Below are 18,867 nucleotides of genomic sequence, written 5' to 3'. Positions count from 1 at the left end.
TAACTGCTCCATTAAAAGCATTATCTTGAAGACAACACTGAAGAGGGTAACATGGAAATGCAGAGCAACTTAACGCTTACAATAACAACCACAAGAATTACCTCCCCCCCCCCATTTCTCTACTGTCCAAGTACCTGTAAACCACAATAAACTGATCAAGGTGTAATCTGAAAGAACTTGGTGCATTTTTCTTTATTAAAAAAACAAAACAACAACAAAAACACTCAAACATTTAAGAATCCAAAGCAGTTAAAAATCAATTAATTCTACTACTTATATCACCATTTGAAAGGAATAACAGAGTTCTGTGCACACTGTATTGTCACTAGTCCTCATGTAAGCCATAATAAGGTGATTTCATGGAAAATAGAGAAGCCCTTTTAAAAACCTGCCCTAAAAAAGGCGGCCTCAGAGCCATTCTATATTCCTAGTCACAAGAAATATGTTACTCTTATGCCACTGAATTCAGTGTGGCTCTGCTGATACATAGCTATCTCAGAACTATACTGTGATTTCATGTAAAGCAGAAGAAACTGAATTCAATGAAATTCAGTAGTGTATGTGGGATTAAAGTAAGAAACCCACACACCCTATTTTGACATGACCTGTTTTACAAACCTACTTTAATGTGATGCACTTCATTTCCTTCTTCTAATAAAACATGACATCCCACCTTTTGTATGGAACTACTTTTTTCAAATTACAAAAACAGCTTTGTCATGGTGAAAAAAAAAGAAGAAACTTAGGTTATTTATAGGAAACAGCAGTAAGTGGGACATGGGAGAAAGAGACGTATTTCAACAGAACAGCATCAACACAGAAAAGCAGATGGAGAACCTAAAAACGTGGAAGGGAATTGGAGCATATTCTGTTTGTGACCTGTTTCGGAACATTTCATAGTGGGAAGTCCACAACATCCTACAAAGCATAATGCTAAAGTAGAAACATTGACATTCAGAAGTACTGCAAATACTCAAAATTGCCCCCAAACAGGACTTTATAAATACAGTTTGTTTGTTTTAAAATACAAGTACCACAGACTTCTATAAATGGTGTTGCATATTATATGGATTTAGTATTTGGTCCCGGTTTTCTTCATACTTTTCTATCATTTTCTGCATGTCATGGTCAGCTCCAATAACCTTGAAAACAAGAACATGAACATTAGAAATAACGTCATCGTAATATATATTTGCTTTTGAGCAAAATAAGACTACCACTGAAGCCAGAATGAAATACTTTCAGTAGATTCCTAGAAATCCATTTAATTATTTCTCTGTTCAGAATCTGGCATTCACTGAAAAGCTATGTGTCTGATCCTACAAACAATCAGAAGTGAACAGCCCCCTACATTCCACCTATATGGTAACAACCAGACTTATGCTATTCTCTGTGGATAGCTGTAAACATTTTTCTGACATTTTCTTTCTCCAAAGGTTATTAAAAAAGCAGCTTTATTTATTTTTACCACTAATTATCTCTCTTAATAGTTAAAGAGTACAATAATCCATGTGCTTAATTGGTTATAACTAAAATTATACTCACAAGCACTGGGCAGGAAACTTTATATAAGGTATGTTTAATGAGCCACTCCTCGTAGAGCTGATGAATAGATTCTAAATATTCCTAGAAAAGAGGCATTCAGATAACACACGTTCCCAGGGATGAAACACATAGCGATTTTTGTATGTTTGTTAAGAAATTAACAACTACACATGAAAATGAGCATCAGATAGTTCCACTAACAAAAACTTAAATCTGAGAAAAAACTTGTGAGAAAAATTAATTCCAAGTATATGGTTTTATTCCATAAAGAACCTCTAAGAGACAGAGTTTAGAAGGGCACAGGGCTCTCAGCATGTTGTAAGATCAAAAACGGTGCTTCTGTCCCACTGGTATAACCTGGCCCAAGATTTGTCAGGGAAAAACACAGCGAAGGGAGGTAAGGACAAAAAGGGTAAGACTGCAAAGAAAACATACTGAAGGCACTTCCTGTGTCGATGTTTTTCCTAATATTGCCAGTTCAATTTCTCCTAACTGATTTAATTTCCTCTAAAAGCATTTCTGCCTCTCATCAACTATTAGATTTTTTTCATGGAGATCACTTAGCATTTTTCATTCCAACTGGTTTCTCCCCCTCCTGCCCCTCGGTAGAGCTACAACATAACACAACGTCTCTTCAAATCCACCCAAGCAAGGATTTATTCTCCGAGGCAAAAAAATCTGGCCCAAAATCTAGCTTTTTGCATGTACCTTTGCATAGACATTGAACTGACAATTACTTCTACTGAACTATACAACAGTAGATAACCTTGTAATATACAGCATGTCTCCTACAAATACATTTATTTCCATTCAGGATTTCTTTAGGAGAAAGCCTGTTCAGTGAAAAGCTACTGAGTAACCTGTGACACAGGAAGCGACCATTCTACTGATTTATTTTTAAGCAGGTTCCCAGATACTAACTACTTTCAAGATGTTGCTTGTTTTGAGACACAAGCAGAGACACTCTTCAAGCATAAACTTCCCGGTAATAGCAGATGATAAGTGCCCACATAATTTTCAGCATCTGCATGCACGAGTATCTGTGCTTCAAAAGGGTGCCTTTATGCTATTTAGTAATACAAAAAACAATTAGCTTCTTATATCTTGGAGAAGATGAACAGTTGATTAATACTTCACTAAAACATTCAGCTATAGTATACTGATTACTAAAACTTAACGCTTGGGGAAGTCAGCATGCACAACAGATCATTTTTATAAAGTAAGCCAAAATCGAATAACGAAGTTTTAATTCACAATGGAAATAGAACAGAACAGAATATCCCAAGTTGGAAGGGGTCCCCAAGGATCAAGTCCAACTCCTCCAGACATCTGCAGTTAATTTTGGAAATACACTCAGGATACGATTTAAGCATTATATCGGCATTAACAAGTTTTTCAAGCTCATTGTAACCCCCATATATCAAAGGAACTCCTTACCAGAGGAATTATTTTTTCCTCTTCTCTACATCTTCTCTTTAATCTCTCATAACAAACTTCAGGAGAAGTCTGCAGGTAAACTGTCAATAAAACATATATATAATATATATATAGGTAAATAATAGTTACATTCAAGGATCAGCTTTAAAAGCAAAGAAGAAACTTCACAAATTAAAGAAGAAAAGGATCCTGATTTGGGTACCACCACTGAACCTCCCCTTTGGCATTACTGTCAATCAACCTCTGAAACATCCATGAATTCGTACTGTCTTATGATACACATCATAGCCACTATGATAATTAATAATGTGATTATTAAGAAAAAAAAGTACTTTTTCTCCTCAGATTAAAGACCCACTTTAATCCCACCCACCCACAAATGTGCCCCACCAGATCCCATCAAAATTTTACCTATTAAATCAACTGAAACATCAGTGTTGTTCTGGATCCAGTCAAACCATTCGCTTAGGACAACGTAATCCACCTCTGGCATTTTCCCGCTGAAAAAAAACATGACAGTCATCATTCACTGAACAATACACAAAGATCAATTTTAAACTCATATGGACTGTTGCTTTTTTGTGTTTTTTTTTTTTTTTTTTTTTTTTTTAACTACTCCCAATTTATTCCAGCATATGTGAAATGAAAACAAAACCAACATTAAAGGCCTTACAAAGCATTGTCTATACAAATAGAAGTCCAAATTTTTCCTCTTCCTAAAAACAGTGACTAGCATAAAGTTTCTATTATTAACAGTTACAAACATGAATAATGTTTCCTACCACAATTAAGAAATAGTTACTTGGTGACTAAGAAGAAAAAACATGACCATGTAGTGGTATAAAGTGACATTTATACAATAATAACAAATGAGTGTCAATGATATTTATTATATTTATTACTCATGTTTCTTACATCAGGATAATATCAAATATATCTGAACTGCATGACACCAGAAAGTCCTGACTTACTCAGAAACAATGACATTTCACTATAGAAGCCAAAGTAGAGAGCAGTGAAAAAATAATGACACCATGTAAATAAAATTAACTCCTACTGTAAGAAATATTTGTGTCCTGAAATATTCAGCATGCTTAATTTGAACTTTGTATTCAGAACACACAGACAATATTGGAGACAACTACCCCAAAAGTTATCTCAATAAGAATAATAAAATCTCAAACAACTCATGTAAAAGGTAGTCTACAGATGATATATTAAGGATCACATTACTTCTACTGGTATCAGAGCTTTCTCATATTACCATATTCCTAAATATTCAAATATTACTAGTTTCAGATTATTTTGTATTCCAAATTGATTACAGTAATACATACTCTATTCTTTTCCCTAAATGCCTCTGTAACAGAAATAAAGTAAGGAAGAAGGTATTGAGAGACACCTGTCCTTTCCACCTGAATGATTAAAAACAATTGCAACATTTTAAATACTGCTGAATAAAAAGATCCTACAGATTTCTCAACCATTCTCCTGGCAACATGTTGATTACTTGCAAAACCAAATAAAGATAATCCAGAAAGATATTTCCACTTAAGTATGCAAGAAAGCAAAACCAGTATTCCTACCACCTCCCTTTTTTTTTTTTTTTATCTGCCATCCAGCTGAATATCTTCCAATTCACTGCTATTCCTCTAATGTATCAGTAAGTGGACATTTTTGATATAAATAAGCTAAACACTGATTCTGCTGCTTTACTCTGGAAGACAGGAAGCTCAAAAGAAATTAGAAATAAGAATATTAAAAAAAAAAATAACACCATTCTTAACCTAAAGGATACATCCACGTCAGTTCTGCATTGACCTCCCCTGAGGACAACATGCCTTTGCCTTCCCTGTGTCAGCAGAGTCCCCTGGATAATCACATGAGGATTCTGTATCAGGCTCAAGGTCCCTAATGATACAGGTTTCACTGCATCTTTGAAAACTTTACTGACATTTGACTCCTACCAAGTAAAGGGTTTACCGCAAAATGAATTATAAATACCTATGAATTCAAATGGGACAAAGTGCAAGCGCTTACCCTGCAACGTACCATGTATACTCACGTGCACACATTTAAAAATCTTCTACAGTTTTACACCTAACATGAGCGTGTCTTTCAGCGCTAAACTCAGATGTGCAATCACAACAAGAACTTGGACACTCATGCAGTCAGTGCATGCCGGGGAAGCTATCAGAAATGGCTCAAAATTTAAGCCTTCCATCATTGTCGTAAATCTTATGCTATTTCTCTCTCTCTGGGAAAAAGCCTGCAAAGCCAAAACACAAATACTGAGTGACACTGGATCAAAGAGCTTGTATTCCTGATATTCCAAAGCTCTTCATCCTTTGCTTCAACTAAACATTCACCTAAAGGAGGAGGACTTGTATAGACCAGGAATAAAAAGGAATTCTGCATTTTAAGACCAGAACCCTAAGCAATACATTCTCTTATGTAAAAGAAAGCAGAAAAAAAAACTGATCTTTGTAGCATGCTTACAGCATACAGTCTGAGACTTTATTTTGAATTTAATGGGAAGCCTTCCACACACCTGAAAATATCTGTTGAGCAGCATGAGACTGAAGGCTTTTTCTGATAAAATTTTCAGTAAAATTTAAAGATGTGAGGTCAGTTTTGTTTTGCAGACCTTTAATCTGACAGGAATAATTCCATTTCTACAATGGGCAACATTCTGTGTTCTCTGCAAGCTTCTTTTGCATATTTATTAACCTATGTAATAATTAACAATACTACCCTAACAGACAGCAGTTTCCTTCTCGGAACACTAATAGGGAGAGAAAAAGCATCTGGATGGATACGAAGACATTTTCCTTTGCCAAATCTACTGAGTTACAACATGATTTTTTAAATTCTCATGCAACGATCTAACAAGAAACATAGCATGGGAAGTAATCTTTTTAAGTTACAAAGCCTTTTCCCTGCCACAGGGTACTATTATCCTTCTACATAAATTTACCAAGCCTGAAGTTTGTATTTTCCCTTTGTTCTTCTGCTGGAGATGACACTATCTTCTAATTTTTCATCATCTAATGTATCCACAGCTTTTATCTATCTAATTATTCTTCTGTTGTTATATTCTTCAAATATCACTCCCATTTTTATTGTTTGCAGCTGGTGTGCCAATAGATGACAAGCGATTATCCCAACTGTTCTGTACGAATATGGCACTGTTTTTGTCTTTTTAAACAGGCTTTCGGTTCTTTTGATCATTCCAGTATCCCAGCTTCACACCTGTTTTCAGTTTTAGTTCACAGATCATGCATAAGCAGTAAGAAGTGTAAAAAGTAGTGTTTCCTCCTAAAAGCTCCGTACAGAAGCACTAGTATTTCCTTCTGTCCTGGAAACTTTTTGCGAGATACTTCCAAGAATTAAATACACTTGTCTCTGAACTACACAATGCTCGCATTATTTTGTAATCAATCAATTCAGATATATATATATATGCACACATATGTATATAAAATAACTGTATAGAAGTTATATATATTATATATAATAAAAGGTGTGTTTATATTTTATGTATCTGCTTTTCAACTTAGTACCTTCCATCTTACAGTTGAAATTTTTGTCAGCTCAGCTGAACGATTGAGCATACTCTCCCTTTGAACCAAAGCAGCAATCCAAAGACTGATCCAACATGAGAACGTCCTTCCACCCTGACACTTCCCCTCTCACTGTCTCTCTTAAGTGAGATTTCCTGCCATGTTACAATCACCAGCTCCTGCACTTCCATGAAAAATTGTTCAGGAAAGTCTCCAAATACCTCCCTGACAAATACTTAACTTCAGACTGATTGTCACAATTCAGAATGACTAGATTAGACTAATGTGATGCATCTTTGATCACTGACTTTACATTTACAAAACAAGTGCCTTCTGTCCAATATTAAAAACTGCTGAAGCAACAAAACATCTTAGACACCATTAAAAATTTTATTACAAAATTAACACAAAGCTGACATGCAGACTTTGCATCATAGCAGCCAAGTTTCTCTTGGGACAAAAGCAGTTTGTCTACCATGAATAAAATGTTGCTAATTAAAAAAAAAAAAAGACTGGCATTCCAGTTACATTTCCACTGTATACAGACTGGGATAAATAATGTCTCTTCTTGTTTCTGTTTGCCTCGCATCTTACTGTCTCTCCGTAAAGTTTCGAACTAGTTCAATAAATGCCTAGAAGCTTACGTAGCATGGGTGCCATCTTGTGGCGTGCCACTGTGCTCCCTGCACACAGGGGCAAGAAACTGATTTTGTCCCATTAGACCACTGAAAAAAAAACAATAGAACAACATTACATATTTTCAATATACAATCACCATTATAAAAATACCTGTGCTGATTGCTGCACTATTTAGTTAGTACAGAGTGGATGAGTTATACACAGGCCAGGTAATAAATGTGTTTATTAAAACATTTATTTATTAAAAAAAGGTTAGAACCAGCTGCTCTATGACTGCACTAAGCACATTTTGGGGGGCTGGGAGGAAGACCTCAATTCAGAAAATGGCATTTATAGACAAACAGTTCTTGTTCTTTCTTTACTCACTCACCGACCAAAGAGTTTTGAGTCTGTATTGATCCTGTGAACCCTGATTCTGAGCAATACCATGTGAGGGCTAGAATGCTTGTTGCTTGAGTTCCTACCTGCAAGACATGACAGTCCTGGATGCTAGGCTTGATAATACTACCTCGTTCCCTCCCTCCTATAGTATACTTCATAGCCCCATGTTTTTTGAGCTATTCAGTATTTGTTTGCTTTCATTTAAGCAAGACTTGTATATTCAGCTGGAGAGCAGATAACTTCAATTAACAGTTTTGTAAATGCTAAGATGTTCTAAAGACAAGAGCACTTGTGAAGAATGCTGACACCTGTCCCACATCCTCCAGAATTTACTCTGCCAGTGGACAGCAGGCCCTGTACAAAGCACACAGCCACTCCAACACAGAGTGGCACGAAAGCACACACTATTTAGATACAAATTACCAAATAAATAATTGGACACTTTTATTCATTTAAACACAGAAAATAAAAGTATAAAATAATATACTGTACCTTCGATATAAATTTTCTACAAAAATGTATTTTGCACTGTGAATTGATCTCTCCATCATTCTTACCGGGGAAATCTACAAAATAAAATTTGACAGTCACCAAGTAGTTTACATTTTATCAGCATTTGTGTCTTTTCAAGTTCTTATTGTACATGATGTCCTGTACATTCTGAAATACAAAACATTTTCAGCTCTTCCAGATCCCATAATAAGAAAAATCACTGGGGAAGGGGAACACAAAAACGAAGTGTAAATAATCTTATTTGTGGTCACTACATTGTTAAACACCTGTGTAATTAAATTTTATTCATATGCAAGTTTCGAGGCAGCTACAGAAGTACTCAACACAGCAGCTGAAGTACAAAATAAGCAGCAATCCACTTAGGACTTAAGAGAGCAACAAAAACTATTGCTACCTGAATTGCTGCCATCTTGAAGTTTGTTACTGTCTCAATAGCACAGAGCTTACCTCAGAAAAACTGTAGCAAGAAACCAGCACTTTAAAGCTGTCTCAAGCGTTCTTCTACCCCCCAGATGCCAAAGAAATCACTGACAAAGAACAGTTGCCTTAGCCACTCTTGCATGTGTTCAAACAGTGCTCCATTTTGGAGAAGATATTCTCTGACACGGTCTGATTCCTGCAGAGCAATGCCATCCTGGAAGTGCTCTTTTCAATCAGGTATTCTGCATGTTAATCACCATGGAATCATCATTTGTTTCAGCAAGGTTCAAGTGGCAGCAAAGCACAGACTAAAATGCTGGACAATCCTTAGGAATTTTTATGAGCTTTTTCTACAACAGAATGAGATTTTTATCATTCTGGAAAAACAGAAAAGCACCGGTATGAAATACTTAACAGAGAAAAAGAAGATAAAAAAAAAAAAAAGGGCATAAACCATCTGAAGTGAAGCAACAGATAAAATTTGAGTGGAAATATTTTGGATAAACATGAGAAACAATAGCTAAATTTGTGCTAGACAGCAATGGAACATCTTTGTTATTAATTAAAACATGCCAAAGGTTTGAAATAACTACGTTTATATAGGGTCAATACAGACAAGTCATTAGCATGTGATGAAGCTATTGTTGCAAGTCTACCTCTTAAAGGGTGATGCAAAAGAAGCAGTGTTACTTTTGGGAAGCAAAGGATCTGAGCAGATAGGAAGCAGGTGTTTCACCCTTCTGGAGCATGTGTAGAGCATAACAACAGTATCTTTGCATGAAAAATGCATACACACTGCAGGAACAAAGAATACACAGAGAATCCTAATTTTCAGATACAAGACTAAAAGAAATATTTATTAGAAATATTTATTCATAACCACATCTTACCAACTCTTTCATAAGTTAAGTTCTTTAAGTTATAAGAAAAGCACACTTATTTACCATTGGTCTAGTATGCTGCTCCAACATTGTAAGCTGTATGTAAGTCTGTAATGTTATCCCCCATCTGGATGCATCTTGGTACATTAAGCCCTGAGGTTAGAGATAGAAGCAAGACAAAAGTGGGTTCTATTTTTTGTTTTGTTTTGTATTCTTTGTTTGTTATTGTTGTTAAGGTTGAACAACAAAAATTGAAATTGTGTACTTCAAAAACTATGCACTACAGCAATACATTTACTAATTAAAAACGTATCTGATACTACGTTTTTGTGCAGTGACAGACTCTCTCATAATACTCCAGACTCTCGTCCATCCAGAAACACATCTATGGTTCCAGTAAGCATGTCTCAGGCCTCAGAAAAGATAGCTTTTCAGACAGACTCTTACAACTTCACCACCCCCCCCAAGGGACCCTCACAGCATTTCTCAGATGGCTTTCTGAGATTTCTCAGATTCTCCTTCTCACTGCTTCAATTCCCCCCGACATTTACAAGCACCAGTCCCTCCTGCGATGCAGTTAGAAGATCTGACTTGAAATAAAGCATCATTCAGTGTATTCACTGAAGTAGCATCGCTTCAGTCCATAAATCTGACCTCTTTTTCTCCCTGTTCACGATCAGAACAAAAAACTAATTTGAAGTACACAGATTGCTGGGATGAGACGTGACACAACCAAGCATGCCTCACCCTTTTACTAGTAACAGTAAAGCACAGCCTCAGCAAATCCTCACAGGGGAATCACCTTTTCCACAGGACCTACGCTGGCAGTAATGGTAACAAATACTTAATATTAATACAATTATTAATACAAATGCTTAAGCACACATGGCTTAGGGTGTATCCACAATGCTGTGCTGACAGCAAATTCCAGATGAGCTTGGGCACTGATCTTGGTCAGGAACTAAATTTTTGCAATGGAGGTGATCATACAAGCAAGGAAGGCTGACACCACAAACCAACCATTCCAGCAAAAGTGTATCTGTGGATATAGTCAGAGCCCTTAGGTCCCTGTCTCAGAGCACAGACGTGACCAAGTGACTTACCCACAGGGAACGGTTACAATTGGTAACCACCTTGAAGAGAGCAGAAACTCTCACCTTCCAGGATTAAATTTTCTATCTTTAGCAATCTAACAGTGAACTGATGAAATTCACCTCTTGTTTTCTGAGGCAGATTAATAGCAAAGACATTATTCCCTTCTTTGAAATACATGTAAGTCGGTTTAAATACAACTGTCACAGTTGTATTCATGGCTTTTTATGCTGTTGTATTTTTTATGTTTTTATATTTATTCTCTTATATATTTTATATACTTATATATAAAATTTTATATATTTATATATAAAATGTATTTTATATATTTTTATATTTTTTACATTTTTTATGTTTTTAAGTTGTATTTTATGGCTTATGTATTTGTGGCTTTCTGTGAAATTCTTCAGCTTGTACCCAGTAAAAAAAGTGTATAATCTAGCATTATGCCTGGACCTCTACCTACAACCCCTTTCATGCAGCCAAGTCACACTCCCTTGGCAGAGTTTTGGTGTTTTGAAAGCAGGCACTCCCTGAGTACACTGCCCCTCATCACTCAGCTATGCAAAGATAAAAATTCACAAGCCCTGCTGAAACAACATTTAATATTCTATGCGTTTACTATACGCATGTCTTAATCACAGTAAAAGTGATTTTTGCATCATAGAGCTTTATTTTCTTGATGTATGAAATTACAACCACACCTTTCATAACAGTTTTACTAAATGGTAAGAAGTCATCATTTGTGTTTTCTAAAAAGAATAGTTATTGTAACTGTGCAATCTGTTTCTATCACTTACCAGAATATTATGACCACGAACGTTCCTCCATTTATTCACCGGTTCTGTCAAGACCTTATTAAAAAAAAAAAAAATCCATGTTAAACATCCTTTAGAGTTGAAATACTTACTTGACCCTACAAGTCTACAACTACTTTTAATGAATGCTCGCTTGGTAAGTCAGAGTATTCAGGACATGTACTGAAAAGTTCATCCCTCTTTAATAAAGAGCACTGAATCCTGCAACACAAAATATAACAATGAACCTTTTTTTTTTTTTTAAAAAAAAAAAAAAAAAAGGAAAGACAAATAGTTTCTTATCATGATCTTTTTATTATTTTTAAATCTTCAAAATTTAACACTGGATTGATTACAGGCCCAGATATAATTTCACTTTTCAAGTCACTTATAAATATGATGTAGGGGAAAGAATGGCTAGCTGAGTGCCAACTGCATTTCAATGACCTGTTTGTTCCTTCACAAATTGATTTCCCAGAGAATAATATTTCTTAGCAAAGGAAGAGAAGATGAGAATGCCATTGTGCTAGTTTCAGGTTTATTATTGTGATCTAAAAGTCAAAATGCATTCAAAACTTTAATAATGTTTAAAAATGATCAGGAAAAGCTTCTAAGTAGAGCAGGTAAAAACACAAAAGACTCATATGATTCATAGACGGTCTAAAATTGCTGGAGTACTGTAGAACCAGAAAATCTGATAACCTGGGAAATTAACTGTGTTATTATAAAATGTTGCACTACAAGCAGATTAATGTTTGCTGTCTTTTTAGTTACTAGTTATTTATTCCACAGGATTTACCAATAACCAAATAACATCTGGAAACCAAGCATTTCTATGTGGAATCCTTTTCCCAAATGTATTCCCAGGTCCTCTGCATAAAGTACGAACGTCTGACATACACAAAAGCAACTGTTTACTGAGGTTTGATCTCAAATCTTGTTTAAAAGACAGTAAAGCCCAGCTTTCCCTTAATCCTGTTCTAAACAATATGAAAACAAATTCAATATTGGTCTAAGAAATTCCCAGGAATTATTATAATAGATGTATTATTTTATCTATTTACTGGAATCTCTGTTACATTACATCAATATTTGTACATCGTTATCGATATGTCTTTGCTTTTTACAAAACAAATGTAAGATTATTTTTTTTTAATTACACAAAATGGCATACAAGCAAACATGCCCAAACATGCCCAACCCATTAGGGCTGCTGTCAATTTACAGAGGTACAAACTCTAATCTACATGTTTTATTGATACTTTAGCATCAAGTAGTATACTACGCATCATCTAAAAGTCTCTTCCACAACTTGACTATAAATACCTAAATATTTGCAGTAGCAAGTACACTGGCTCACAACATGCCGCTCCTTTCTCAGTAGCCCAAGAAGGAACAACAGTCCTAAGTTAACTGTCAATTTTGTTAAGACAAGCAAACACTTCATGATGTAAATAAGGATAAAGAAATGCAAATCCAGTACCTCAATATTAGTAGTCTGTGCAAAATAATCCAGACATGTTGTTTTTCCACTTGCAATGTTCCCCTCAATACATATCTGATGAAAAATAGTACCACCGTTAAAAGCCGAATTATTGCAAAGAAGTAAACGCCATATGTAAAAACTTACTTTTTCCATACAAAGTATACTACTGTCTTATAAAATCAATAGGTTATTCTACAGAACTACATTAGGGATCAGTTTGGATTTTGTGGCTCCCCAGAGACCACCACCTTTTCTTCTACCCAAAGTACATATGCCAGCAGTTCCTTTACAATGCAGGGGGCAGCTTACTCTTTGCCCCCCGCCCCACATAGCCAGCTGCTTTCCACCACCCTGCCCTGAGTGTGCAGCCACTTCCCACATCCTCCCCAGGGCCCTAAGGGCTTCAGGACTGTCACCTGCTGCTGCTCCTCCTACATTCCCACTACACCACCTGCCACACCTCAACCTCAGAGGCTTAAACTTCACTTTCAACTTGAAGTAAATGCCAAGTGGAGTAATAATTTCACTATCCATTAAATAGATGTCTTAAAGTTGATTTATAAACTTAGTACTTTTAGAAGCCTACACATTTAAAATTTGGGCACTGAGATTTACAAAACTAAAACAAGAAAAAAGCTCACAGATTAGTACAGAGCAACTGCTATGCTACGCACAGAATACCCAACCTCAAACTGCAACTCGTCCCTTCAGCAATTCCCTGCACTTGCTAAAATCCTTCACAACTGTACTGCAACTAACAGACAGAGATAAATGTAAACCTGCATTTTAGGTTTCTTTTTCATTTCTGTTATCTTTACAGATGTAAACCTGCTTTAGGTCTTCACATATATCTATAAAGATAACAGACACAGTAAAGGATCCACCACCTGGACACTGGTCAACGAACAGACACATTTAATGGCTGCCAATGCATGTACACTGACAGAAAGTAAGATGTTAAACATTTTACATTCTTTTTCAAAAAAAAAAAAAAAAAGTAAATACTTACAACAGTCTTCTTATCATCTCCTTTTATGAGATGTTTATCTAAAGTGAGAAAGAAAAAAAAAAAAAAAAAAGGACAGGAGTTACAACCAAGATCTTCATAATTTATATTTATACTCAGCCTCTTACTGTGAGCTATTCCACTAAGTTGTTGTGTTCTCTGCTGGCTAACATGAACACTTGCAAAACTACACATCATTAAGGCTTTGGGTAATCATTTGACCATGTAACAGACAGACTGTAGCGTTCACTGACACAGCTTTAGCTTAAGTTCTCTGTTGACTTTAACACTGGAGTCAAACAGTGAGCACCTACACCCCGTCAGCACACTTCTGCTATGCTGGGCTCCTCAGGTAGTTGCTATTTGCTGTGGGGTCACAGTGCGAGGCCCCAGATCTTCACGGGCTTGATAAGAACGAAGATTTTAGGATGTTTCCAAGGCGATAACAATCTCTGCAAGCAGCACCGCCATTACCGGCCCTTAACCAAAGCACACAAACCGCAACAACCAGCACCAGGGCACGCCGATGCGCTGCGTGAAGGCCCGTCAGGGGCCACAGGGGCACGTAAAATGGAAGGCAGGGGCCCCGCGGGCACACAGACGGGCTGAGGAGAACCTCGCTGCTGCCCCTTAAGGGAGCCGGCAGCTGCTTTTACCAACGTAACCGGGGACACGGGATTAAAAACAGATAAATAAATAAAAACAGGGAAACGCGCCTCGCTTCCCCCTCTCGCCCCCCGCCCCGTTTATCGCGCCCTGTCGCGATTTACAGTCGCCACTGCAGCGGGGGCCGGGCCGGCCGCGCAGCGCGGGGCCTGCCGCCGAGGAGCTCGCCGCTGCCGCTGTCGCCGCCGCCGCCCTGCCGGGACAGGCCGCGCCCGCCGGGCCGCTCCTGAGGCCGCGCCGCCCCCGCGCCCCGCGCAGCGCCCAGGCCGCGCTCAGCCGCCACATCGCCCATCGCCACCGCCACCCGCACTGCCACCGCTTCCGGGCGCCCAGCGGGGCGGAGCGGGACGGAGCGGGGCGGTTCGGGGCCGTTCGGGGCGGAGCGGCGCCGTTGGGGTCCCCGCCCGGCGGATCGCGGCACGGCAACGCCCGGCGCGGCCCCTGAGCCATGGTGGCGGTGGATGCCGGCTTCCCCCGCTCCCCGCGGGGCGCCCTGAAGCTCGGCCGCATGGTAGGGAGCGGGCGGCTCCGGCCCCTCAGGCTCCCCGGTACCTGCGGAGCCCCGCGGGCAGAGCTGGCTGCGGGGCTGCTCGGGGCTCTGCCCGCGGCCGGCAGCAGCCCCGGGTGCCCGCTCATCCCCTCCCGTCTCTTCCCGCAGCTGGTGGCCTTCGTAGCGTTCGTCTGCTTCGTTGCCTCGAAAGCCCATGAAGCGTACACGGCGCTGGCGATCATGGAAGTTATCATCCCGCTGTTGTTCTTTCTACTGTATTTGCTAAAACTTGACAAAAAGATAACCAAGCTATTCTGGCCTTTAGCTGTGAGTATCGGCTCGCGGTCGAGATGAAGCCTGTTCAATGCGTGTTGTTAACTTGAATGGAAGTACCCCTGAAAGTCTGCTCGGGGAGTTCATTTGCAGAGTTAATTCAGTCCTGGTTTCTATGAAGTTAAAGCGAAAATAGCATTTCACTGGTGAGTCAGGTTTGCCTAGCAGCAACTGTTGTGTTCTTTTGTACAGACTTCTAAAGAGCTGATTTATATCAGTTAACATAGGGGGTTGTTGGTGCGTGTGTTTTTTGTTGGTTTTTGTAACAGTTCCTCCTCTGGTGAGTATCATTTGCTTAACTTTATCATACTGCCCCTTTCATCTTTCACATGACAAATTAAATACACACTTTCCTTAAATATTAACGAGTTCTCCTCTAACGACCCTTTTAAAAAAATACATTGCTTATTGTTTTAGTCTGTCAGACAGATAGACTTGCAACAGAAAATTTGCATAAATTCGACTGCCAAAAAAAAAGAAGTGAAGACAGGTAAAAAGAGGATGTTCTGTCACGAGTTCTCTTTTACCATCAAGCCACTGGGTGTCACTGTTGATCTTACACGGGTTTAATCCTATTGTCAGAGTAAAACGGCAGCTTTTTAGTACCTGTACCATACTGGGAGCTATTCATATTCTTCTTCAGACGTGTATTTCACAATATTTTGCTTCCACTGCCTTTTTCAGGATATTTTCAACTCAGTGATATCAGCTGTGTTCCTCCTAATTGTGTGCCTGTGTGCAGTAATAATCAAGACCAACGAAGTGACACTGGCTGGAGGAGTAAGTAGAAAAATATTAATGAATTTTGATTCTTAAAATCGACATGATTTTGTATCCTTACGTTTTGATAAGGCCATGAAAATAACTCTCTTATGGAAAACCAGTCACAAAAAGACGTGAATGCACATTAATTTATCTCACTTAATCCCCAAATCAAGTAATTTAAAGACTTGTCTGTATTTAGGAACTACTGTATAGAAATAATACTAATGCTGAAAACAGTTAGCTTAGCTAATTTGAGTAGCTGCCATTTACTTAAATAGTTTAGAAATTCTAGGTGGGAGAATCCGTAGTTCTTTTCAACTATCCAGTTTGGTTACAGGATTTAAGAAGAAATGCCTGCTATCTTCCTAAAAAGGGCTGAAACTTTTTATCAGATACGCTGGTACTTCCCTTGTGAAGCATATTTTATTTTTTTTGACAACCTGAGAAATTACAGCACTTGAAAAGGTCTTTTTATACTATGAAGACTTTTTCGTAATTATGATCAAACCAGTTTACTATCTTAAGCTATTGGTATTATTAACTTGAAGGAAAGCTTAAAAAAAAAAAAAGAGCAGTAACAAGCAGTGAGGGGAAAAAAACAATCAGTTTTGAATATATTTCAGTCTGTTTCCTGAAATACATGTAAAGTTAGAGTGTGACAAGCAACCAAAAATAAAATAATAATGAACAGAACTTGTCATCTGAGTTGTTCAAAATCAGCCTAAGAGTCAGGGGGATGCAAAGCTGTTGTCCTCATTGGTGCTGATAACTGACAACCTAAGCAAAAAGATTTCATGATAAATTGATGGATTAAGGCAGAATGTAATTTATATTCTCAGTTACAAGATGAACATGAATTACAGTTAAGCTGAAAGCAGAAGACCTTCCAATCAGATAGCTTGGAAAACAAGTTTGGGCAGAATGCATGACATCCTCAGTACTGGGAGAAAGAAAATTGCCCATAGGCTTGTATTCCTTGGGCACAAACTGTCTTGAACTATGCTTTCCAGAAAAGGCTTGCCTTAGCATTACTCCTGCTGATCAGACAATTCAATTTTAAAACATGCTTGAATTAAAAGAAAGTGTGGAATCACACTGAAAGGGAAGGGCTGAGAAGGTTAACTGTGCAGTCATTCTGCAAACACACTTTTCCAGCTGCCTGCCCAAAGTCGTATATTTAAACACTGATGTACATTTTCTTTGAATTCAAATGTTTCCAGTTCAGCGTTCCTGACAAGAGGAGCACTATTACTTTCCTCCTAGGCTTGTTTCTACAAATGCTGACTGCTCTGGGCCAGAAGTTAGACAGTTGTTAGACACAGAATGATTTTCTTTTTGGATAAAAGCATTGTCTTGTTTAATACCGCATCATTAGCTTCACTTTCAAGGAGAATATTTCTAGCTCTTGAGACAAACATCAGAAAACGACAGGGTGTAGACTGCTGTATGAAAGGTTGATGGGATTTAAATAACTAATTTATCAGCTGTCTTAAATCATACACAGATTTAGAAGGCCAGAAGCACCTTGGGCAGATACAATTACTGCTTCTTTGAGGCACAGCAGATGAGTCACTACAGCAAAAGATAGAGGTTCTAAGAGAAAACTAACGTTATCGTTATTTTTGCAGGTGCTTGGTTTTGTATTGCTTGTTCTCTGTGTTGTTGATGCAGTTCTTCTTTTCCAGAAGATTAGCATCAGTGGACCAAGACAAAGGAATGGTTCTGCAAAATAAAATTACTATCTTAGCAAAAGAATAATTTCTTAATTGATTATTGTTAAACTGTTCTCTTTTACAGAATTGGTATTTTCATGTCTTTATCTTTGAATTTCCTGTGCATTTCTCTACATTTTTTTGCAAGTATTGTTCATAAGTATTATTCCATCTATATGTAGTTTCAAGTGTTGCAATTTCACCAGTTTATACTTCACAGAAAATTCTCATGTTTTTCTAAACTGAACTACATCTTCATCTGGATGAAAATTAATTTCATAATTGTCTTTCTGTAATAAAAAGATTTACAAATGGCTCTGAATGCATTATTTCATGTTATTTGTTAAGTGTACTTAGAAGGAGAAGCTATCAGCAAACATCTTAGGAACAGATTTTTTTCACCCTTCCTTGTGTTCCCCATTCCACAGGTGGTGAGCATCAGCCTGTGTAAATGTTTTATTACTGAGACCCTTTGATCCCTGAATTTTCATTTTTATGTTTGTGATAGTGTTGGAAGTAACTCTTCCGTACCAATCGCAGTGATGCTGCGGTGTTAACATGCAATGAAGGTAGCAGATAAAGTGAAGTTTGTGTCTTCCATCACAAACTATTACAGTGTGTGTAAGGCTTGCTGCTACAACTGACTTCAAGCTCAGGAAGCCCATCATAAATTTAGGCATCAACTGAGCAAATCTGAGCATTCAAATTAAAGGGCAAGCACCGGTGTGAGGGATAGTTTCAAGGCAGAGGCAGCACAATAGCCAAAAGCAAAGGAATGAAAGGCCTTGTGCTGCGGAAAGGGAACTTGCAACAGAGCACCTGGTGAGGTACCGAGCTGCGGGCAGGGCAGGAAGAGGCCGCCTGGGCTACCCAGCACAGGAGTGAAAACATCAGGAGTGCAGGGGGAAGGGGAAGCCGGGGGGAACGAGGTGCTAAGGGGAGAACCGAGGTGCTGGGGGGGCGCTGCCCCCTCAGGCTCCCTCCCGCAGCCACCGCGGGGCAGCCGGCGGATCCCGCCCCCCCGGGGGCCCCCACCCCTCGGATTTGGGGATGCTGAAACTTTTTTTTTTTTCACGTTTCCGCATTGTCACGATTTCCGCTTCCCTCCTTCAAAAAAAAAAAAAAAAAAAAAAAAGCAGCA

General features: G+C 38.3%; 2 protein-coding genes across 2 annotated transcripts; one reads left to right on the top strand and one right to left on the bottom strand.

Moving 5' to 3' along the window:
* Positions 1-109: 109 nt before the first annotated feature.
* On the bottom strand, positions 110-14,876 carry TK2 (thymidine kinase 2; the record flags this gene model as incomplete). Its single annotated transcript, XM_082770368.1, has 10 exons — positions 110-1,142; positions 1,546-1,626; positions 2,983-3,062; positions 3,394-3,482; positions 8,058-8,131; positions 9,443-9,532; positions 11,272-11,325; positions 12,752-12,826; positions 13,764-13,801; positions 14,531-14,876. The coding sequence occupies 10 exons, from the start codon at positions 14,874-14,876 to the stop codon at positions 1,044-1,046; spliced, it is 1,026 nt and encodes a 341-aa protein (XP_082626494.1). The 3' UTR covers positions 110-1,043.
* On the top strand, positions 14,800-18,036 carry CKLF (chemokine like factor). The gene is made up of 4 exons (XM_082770369.1): positions 14,800-14,937; positions 15,085-15,243; positions 15,934-16,029; positions 17,643-18,036. The coding sequence occupies exons 1-4, from the start codon at positions 14,875-14,877 to the stop codon at positions 17,745-17,747; spliced, it is 423 nt and encodes a 140-aa protein (XP_082626495.1). The 5' UTR covers positions 14,800-14,874; the 3' UTR covers positions 17,748-18,036.
* The last annotated feature ends 831 nt before the right edge of the window (positions 18,037-18,867 follow it).

Source organism: Aythya marila (assembly GCF_965140915.1).
Source record: "Aythya marila genome assembly, chromosome: 12".
NCBI classification, from domain to species: Eukaryota; Metazoa; Chordata; class Aves; order Anseriformes; family Anatidae; genus Aythya; species Aythya marila.
The sequence above is the reverse complement of the archived record's forward strand: the minus strand, read 5'-3'. Positions and strand labels throughout refer to the sequence as shown.